Genomic DNA, 8429 nt, shown 5'->3' with positions numbered 1-8429 from the left:
GGAGCAGGGCCGGTGCCTCGTGTCACCGGTAGGCCTGTCACACCAACTTTCTCACCAGCTCAACAGCAGCGCCGAGTTCAGGCGGCCAGACCTCGAACTCGGTCGCAGCTGCCAGCGTTCTTCAGCGCGGTTAACTTCTCACAGCCAGTATCATTCATACGATCCCACGGTGTTCATGTCATGTGAACATGAAGAGATCTAACGTCAAGCTTTACCGATACCAAGTTACATTAAACTGTTGTCTTAATGTAAATAGATATTTCTCCGGTGAGAGCTGCTGTACGGTGCAGTTGGCCCCGCCCCGCCCCGAGCGCTCATTGGTTCAGCACCCCCTCGACCCGCCAACCAGAGGCCGCCCCTCCACCGGACACTGATCAACCTTGCCGCCTTTTGCCGTCAACTTATTTTAACGTAGTATTTGACGTAACTCTTGCAATAAGCCTTATTCTAAGCAGTTATGGTACAGGTAAGCCTATGCCACCTCTCCTGCAACATAAGTTCCTCTAAAACCTCAACAGCAGAGGCGAGAGGAATGTTTGAAGTGGATGAGGGGTGACGACCAATGGGTGTCCGGGGCGGGCGGGGTCGCGGCCCCGTGGCCCGGTGGCCCGCCCCCTGCCCCGCACGGCCCGTCCCCGCCCTCCACCCGCCGGGCCGCAGCGCCGTCCGCCCAGTGTACACAGCACAGTGCTCCAGGGAGGGTGTGTGACGCGCGCCCCTACCCCTCAGTGTTAGCCTGCCTGACAGGTCACTTCGCTATCACCCGCCTCCTAGTTGTCCCCGTCGTGCCGTGTCACACCCGCCCCGCTATACCTGGATTATTCTCCCGTGCCCCTAGTGCTCCGTGCCGCGGTGGATGATAGTGTGCCAGTGATAATGCCGGACTGGTTGTGCCCAGGAGTGTAAAGTTTAACTTGTGATCTCCACCCCTAACGGAGGTGGCCGTCAATGTTTGTGCCGGAACAGTGCCACGAGAGGATGGCTCTTGTAGTGCCGCCGGGGACGGCATGGCGCGATCCGCCTGTATCTCTGCCGCCCACAACTGGGGAAGACGTGAGCAGAGAGTTGGGTGCCAGCGTCACCCCACAGCCCGCCGCCCCTCAAACACCCACACCAAACTCGACGGCAGGCAGTGCGCCCTCGTCTGCACCCAGCCCCACCGGCGACGACAAGAATGCCCAGAATATGACATGTGTCGTGTGCAGCGACAAGAGCTCGGGCAAACATTATGGCCAGTTCACCTGTGAAGGTACGCAGCCGCCCCCGCCCCGGGCCAGGCCAGCCAGCGCCCGCGCGCCTGACCCCTGGCCCGTGCCCACGAGCGCTGCTGACCCCAGGTCACGCCTCCACTGACCTGGGGTCACTCGCAAAGTCTCTTTTATTGCCATGCAGTGTTTTGTATGGATGTCGTTAATGATATATTAAGCTGAATCTTTGATGTGATAGTTTATTGCATACATTTAGTTCCCTGATGAGGATAGCCCAACCACCTGAGTGACTGGTGGTCTGGGCCCTAGTATGGCATGTTCCCTGTCCCTCAGGCTGTAACAGCCCCCCTCCCTCCCCCTGGGGCCCAGTGCCGCCCCCCAGTGTGCTTCTACTAACCCGCGCCTCCCCCGCCCGCAGGCTGTAAGAGCTTCTTCAAGCGGTCGGTGCGGCGGAACCTGCAATACTCCTGCAGAGGCAACCGCAACTGTCCCATCGACCAGCATCACCGCAACCAGTGCCAGTACTGCAGGCTCAAGAAGTGCTTCAAGGTCGGCATGAGGAGAGAAGGTGAGTGTCCAGCAGTGTCACACCATCACCTCTTTACCCACTTATCACACCACTTGCAACCTCACGCCTCATCGCCGCTGCTTGCGATCGTGCCTTCTCACGTGCCGTCATGCACACCTTACTTCAGCGTCAGTGCATCTACGAGAATAAAACATCAATTATTATTGTACTTACCCTCAGAGAAGCCTGCGGGAAAAAAAAAAAAAATGCTTAATCGTTCGTTTGTCTTTGGTGGTGAGCAGGTAGGTGAACTTACACAGATAGCCTATGCCTATATGAATTCTTCGCAAATTTAGGAATCACCTTTACAGGTGGGAAAAGAGGTTTGGATGTTAATGCTGATGGTGACGATGGACTAGGTAAAAATGTAATTGAATTGTATTTTAAGTCCTCCATGCTTATATAGGAATCAAAATACAATGTTCTTATTTCCAGTTTTATGTTAATGTATTTTATATGATTGCAAACATATCGGTAGAAAAACGCAGCCTTTACAAGTCTGATAGAGTACCATATATGCAGGATGGAGGAGAGGGATACAGTAAAAGACTGTTAATGAGCCGTTTTTTTTTTTCTTTCTTTCTTTTTGTCGAATGGCATTCCATTATGGGGTCAAGCAGTAAATATGGAAATATATAAACAAACAGCTAGATCGACTGGGTAACATCGTCCCTGTAATCATGGCCAGCCTAGATATGACACCAAAATTCAGACAGAAAATACGATAGGGTGCTGGAACGATGTGATCAGCCAAGATAATATACCAAAATTCAGATAAATATAATGACAGATTGATGGAATAATATTTTGGTGATTATGATGTGTTTATAAATAATGTGTCAGGGGTGAGGTGTCGGCTTGAGTTGTCCCGGTATGGGCCGGGCCTGATCAAGAGCATCATTACTGCCTCAAGTTCGATTATTAACTTAGCTACAAAAACTTGGTCTCGCGCTGCCATACTCAGACTCCTAGCTAGTCCTCCCTCCCCTCTTCCCCCTCTTCCCTCGTTATGCTCGCTGCCACGCTCCCTTGATGCTCCGCCCCTTCGTGTACACGCCTCACACTCGCCACTTGCTGTGCTGAAGCGTGAAGGAGGATAAGATGAGAAATGTAATTATGACATTCTAACCGAGCACCACCGTAAGCCCTGTCTTGTTATTCAATGGATGCTCCGTGATATGTCGTGAATGTGCATTGTAACTATATCATATAATTTCTCGTTTCTTATTCCATTAACATTGTATTATTGAACGACAAATAGTTTTTCGTTCCATTTCCAGATAGTTCCTTAGCAGATCAACTTTGTGACGCATAGTTAATTTCCTTAAAAGTTATTGTATGGAACATCATGTCCAGCAGTAGTGCAAAAGTCCGGAGTAAATATTATTGGTGCAACGATTGTTAGTGTAAACGCTGTGTGTGTAAAATCGTGCGGACACAAGGGTAAGAAAGAAAGAGGAGGCAGGAGCTAGTCACTCCTCTCATCTTTTAACCTTACATATTACTTACTTGACAAATAACTACGCTTAACCGTGTGTGTAATATGGATGTTCATTATAAAAAAAAAAAAAAAAAAAAAAACTGAGCAACAGCTTTGATAATTCGTAAACCTGATATTATATTCTTATAATATTGTCGGAAAACCAATGGTTGATTTCGATGTGCCCAGTGAATGATACGCTCCTTTCATAACATGTAGACCCCGATGAAATTTGAATGTAAATTTGAAGAGAGAGACGAAGGTAAACAGAGCGCTGAGAGAGCTTCTGCAAGAGTGACTGTCAAAATCTCATCTCGCTTAGCAAGTCCATCAGTGCGGGAGGATAATTAAGGAGAGGAGGCGAGGCCGCGACAGAAGCGGGACGGGGCCAGTGCAAGGCGAGCGTGTGGATGACAAGGGCAAGATAAGTAAATGTAAGGCAGGGCAGTAGCGGAGCAGGGTAAGATTAAGCAGGTTAGGAGAGAACGGACTGAAGTAGTTAAAACACAGCAGAGAGATGTACGAAATATAAAACAGGCCATAGCAGAACAGACTGAAGCAGAGTAAGCTAGGGCACAACAGAGCGAGATGGGGCAGGGCAGCTGTGCAGAACTAGGCAGAGTGAGGCAGGACAAGGCATTCAGGGCAGGAGCGGGTTGCTGCCCCAGCCAGTAACAGGTAGCTCAGTCAGTCGTAAAGGCGCCACCCCAGCCTCCGGGGTCCGCCCTCAGCAACTATGCTAATTTTATTGGGGGCGCTGCGTATTTGTCTGACAAGTTCGCGCCTCCCAGTGACGGCCGAAGAAGCGTCCACCAGACTCTTTGGTCTGGACTTTACATGTCATTACCCACTAGTTGGTCCGCCTCGCGCCACACCCACACGCCCACACCAACCCCACCTCCAAGTTCAGGTCAAAGTCTGCTTATGTGGCTGATGTGAGTTCCTACTTGAACTTATTAGTATATCTAAATTCCATGTTTTTAGCATCGGCAGTAAATCATACCTGACAGCTACAAGGCCAGCAGCATTGCTGTTGTTCAATTTGCAAAACCAGACACATGGAGGCCTGCTGTCAACACGGCATACAGGATTTTAAAATATGCGGTTAAGATTAAAGATTACCGAAAGGCGTGGGCAGAGAAGATCGTGTGCTGGCGGAAATTAAGCTGTGGTCATTACTACGGGAGGGATTAAAAAAAACAGGTAGTGATTGTCAAGCTACGTGTTAGATCAGCAGAGTCTGTTGAGCAACATCCTGAAACTTGTCTGCTAATTTATCTGATACGTGTAAGAGCGCGATGCTGTAGAAAAACTGATACTGCCTGTTCTCTACTTAGTAAAATATTAGTTGCATCACACCTGATTTCAAGAGCAGCATAGAAATTATTCTGATGATGCTAATTGACCACTTTGCTCCAGTGACGTATTTTAAAATTTACTTTAACCAGCTTCTAACTCTTATTCAGCAAAGGAGACTCTTCGAAATCAAGGCGTTAGATAAGGCCTTCACTAACCTATTCGTTCCAAGCGATATTTTCCAAGTTGAACAAAAGCCTGTAGAAGTAACATGAAATAAATATAAATAATAATATTATCGGAGTAAATGGGTTAAATATGCTGTAAGTACAACTGAAAGGGCAGTTGAGGTGTTAGTATAAATACGTAGTTTTTTTTTTTTTTTCCCATGGCGATGAAGGGCGAGGATGCTGCGGGTAATGACGGGGGACAAAAAGCTACCACGTTGGCAGGTGGATGGGTGAAGTTGTCGCGGCGGCCACCCGTAACACAGTAATGGATTTTGTGTTCACCCACGTTCAGTTACTCTTTGTTGTGTTCACCCTCACTCACTCACCCTGTTTTGTTTTCACCCTCGTTCAGCTACTCTTTGTTGTGGTTCACCCTAGTTCACTCACCCTATTTTCGTTCAGCCTTATTCAGTTACTCCGCTGTGTTCACCCTCGCTCACTCACTGTATTTTGTGTTCTATGTTCACCCTTGTTCTGTCACCATATTGTGTTTTCACCCTGTTCTGTGTTCATCCTCGTTCAGTCACCCTATTTTCTATTCCCTTTCGCTATATAATTCATGTTCACCCTTGCTCAGACAATATATTCTGTGTTCACCCTCACTCAGTCACCCTATTTTGTGGTCAACCCCTCTCAGTCACCCTATTTTGCGGTCACCCTCGTCAGTCACCATTAACACAGTTGCCTCGGTCGCCCAATTTAGTGTTCACTCTCTCATTCACCTTAGTTTGTGTTCATAATGTTCACCTTCGCTCAGTCACCCTATTTTGTGCTAACTCTCGCTGTCACCCTATTTTCTGTTAACTGTCGCTGCCACTATAATCTGTTAACTACCTCTCACTGTTCATTATCGCTTACACCCTATTTTGTGTTAACTCACTGTCACCCTATTTCGCGTTCAGCCTCGCTCAATCACCCTGTGTTGCCTTCACCCTCGCTCCGTCACCCTATTTTGTGATCACCTTAACCTAGTCATCCTATGCTGTATTCACCCTCGACTGTCACTTATTTTTATGCTCACCCTTGTGTTGTCATGTGTATCCAGTCTCGTTTAGTCACCCATAACAGTAACATATTCTGTGTTTGCCGTCTCTCAATCACACTATTTTGTGTTCAGGGGTTCACCTGCGCTCAGCCACCTCAGCGCGTGTGCTCGCTCTCAATCAGTCACCCTTTTTTCTTCATGCTTTCTCACTACCTCAGTCATCCTAACTTCTGTGTTTCGCTCAGTCACTGAATTTAGTGTTTACTCCCGCTCAGTCACCCTATTTTGTGTTCACTCCCTCTCAGTCACCCAATTTAGTGTTCAGTTTCGCTCAGTCACCCAATTCAGCGTTCAGTCCCGCTTAATCACCCTATTTAGTGCTCAGTCCCGCTCAGTCACCCTATTTAGTTCTCAGTCTCGCTCAGTCACTGTCTGGTGTTCAGCCCCCTCAGTCACCCTCAACATGACAGCAGTACTATTTCAGATGTAGCTTTTTATATAATTAATTTCAAGTTAGAGTTACAGACAAACAATATTCGACATTACACAAAGGTGGCTTGTGCTTGTCACTATGTAAGTACAATCAGAGTTACAGTGAAGAGGTGTTGTATTTCTAGTTCAGAAGGTGTCACCGAATTTTTTTTATTGGCACTGGCTACAAGATTAGATGCTATTCGAATTTACTACAGAATCTCTTTTAATCCCCTGAATCTTATGACTCATTTCTTCTTGCTACTACGCTGGTGATTTCGTTCAATTTAGGAGAAATTCTAGTAAACAGGGATTAATACAGGCTGTATTTAACCCCTCCAGCGAAGAAAAAAATCTCTCAAAGAATTTAATACAGGCTGTATTTAACCCCTCCAGGGAAGAAAACATCTCTCAAAGAAATTAATATGGGTTGTATTTAACCCTCCATGTGAAAAGAAAAATCTCTCCTAAGCTGAAAAACATTGCCTGAAGGTAGCAAGACTAACATCAAACCTAAGTCCTTAGAATGGAAAGGCTTAGTCAGTTTTGGGGTTCGGATTCACAGTGAAGGCTTTTCCACGCGTAATTCATTTGTACCCGTAATATAATGATGGCGGTGTTACTGGTATAGCGGTGCAGTCGGCACTTCAAAACCTCGGTGTATTGTGGTATTGGTGCGCAGGTGACCAGTAGATCAGTACCCTCCTAAGTATACATAGCAGTCACCCTATAGCATCTGTCCCCTACCATTTCTTTTCCTGTGCATATGGTGAGTTAATATTCTCATGCATATTAACTCATGCAAACTCGGTCGATGTTATAAACCTAAAACTAAAAAAATCTATGAAGTTATGACTAACAGGCAAAATCAATAGCCAAGGAGGAGGTGCTAAAGAACCTCCTAATCCCACGAGAACACGGCCCATATGATGAAGGGAACAGTTTCCTCTCTAAGCTAGTGTCACTGTCGCATTTCTGAGCGCACTCGTTGGTTAAGAGTAGAAAGTGCCTAATTTCATTAAAAATAGGGGTCAAGTTGCTGCGAACAAATCTAACAAGGCGGAAACATAATTATTAACAACCTATTGGCCGATGACTAATTCTTTATCGTACAAGTAATCTCACCATCACTACATAATTACTCTATTTTTAGTGCTTCAGTAACCAGTCTCCGAATCACGTTATTTTAAAATGAGGTAACGCAGTAAAGCTCTGGCTGAGAGGTCGAGCACTGATAACCCCAGAGAGGAACTTTTTACTAAACGAAAAGGAAAAATGTGACCATAGCTTATCGACTACACAAGGGTCATTAAAGCACACATTCAATTTTTGTCAAGTTCCCATCCTCCCCCACCCAACGACAAGCAACCGTCACCTTACAATTCCAGATCACTATTTTAGCTGGAGAAACGAACAGACTGGGAGGAGGAAAGTTAGGAACGAGTCAGGAGGAAAAACAGCCTGAGGTCACAGGGTAGGTGGGATCTGTTCAACTCAAGGAACGGGTGTGTGCATACTAGGACGAAATCCAGCTGACTCGTGCTGCTGTTTCAGACTTCCACTTCTGGATCACGTGTGGCCTTCGTCGCTACTGATATTTTGTCCCCTGTAAAGGTTGTTGAATGAGTTTTTTGTGTAATTTTTTTCATTTAGCATCACCTGAAAGTCACGTTTTTTAAAAGTTAAGTCTGTGTAAATCTGAGGTAACTAAATGTGTGTGGAAAATACTGTGTATCACCGAGAATAGAGCTCTGGCAGAAATGGGTGAAATAGAGTGTGTCTGAAATAGAGCGATCAAGGGTATGAATTGCCGAGTCGTACCAACAGCTCTCCCCTCCGCCTCTGCATGCAACAAGCAGGGGTGATGTCCGAGCACTTGACAGGCGGAGGGGACAGTTGTGATGACAGGCACACTATCTGGACGCTCCCACCCTGACGCAAGCACGCACAAGCAATCCCTCCCATTCACCCCGACCCTACATATCCCCACTGCCATATTGTCGTTTGTTCACCACACTCCTTACTGTTCGTGACTATTTTTATTGTTATTATTATTACCAAGGCAACTTTCAAGCTACAGAGCTTTACATAAGTTGTAAGTAATCGTCTGAGTAGCAGTGATAAAAAGCTGTAAGGGTAAAGGCGGTCGTGGTGACTTTTGAGATGGTGATGGTGTTCTTGAAACTGGTGG

General features: G+C 46.4%; 1 protein-coding gene across 1 annotated transcript in view; it reads left to right on the top strand.

Moving 5' to 3' along the window:
- The first annotated feature begins 701 nt into the window (after positions 1-701).
- Positions 702-8429, top strand: part of svp (COUP transcription factor 2) — a 337573-nt gene continuing 329845 nt past the window's right edge. The window contains exons 1-2 of the mRNA XM_080276646.1: positions 702-1249; positions 1627-1776. Coding sequence (XP_080132772.1) covers positions 949-1249; positions 1627-1776 — 451 coding nt within the window. The 5' untranslated portion in view covers positions 702-948. The remainder of the gene's footprint in view (positions 1250-1626; positions 1777-8429) is intronic.

This window comes from Coenobita brevimanus, chromosome 66 (genome assembly GCF_032717465.1).
Source record: "Coenobita brevimanus isolate Jiangsu-jjx chromosome 66, ASM3271746v2, whole genome shotgun sequence".
NCBI lineage: Eukaryota > Metazoa > Arthropoda > Malacostraca > Decapoda > Coenobitidae > Coenobita > Coenobita brevimanus.
This window is presented reverse-complemented; position numbering and strand designations above follow the sequence as displayed.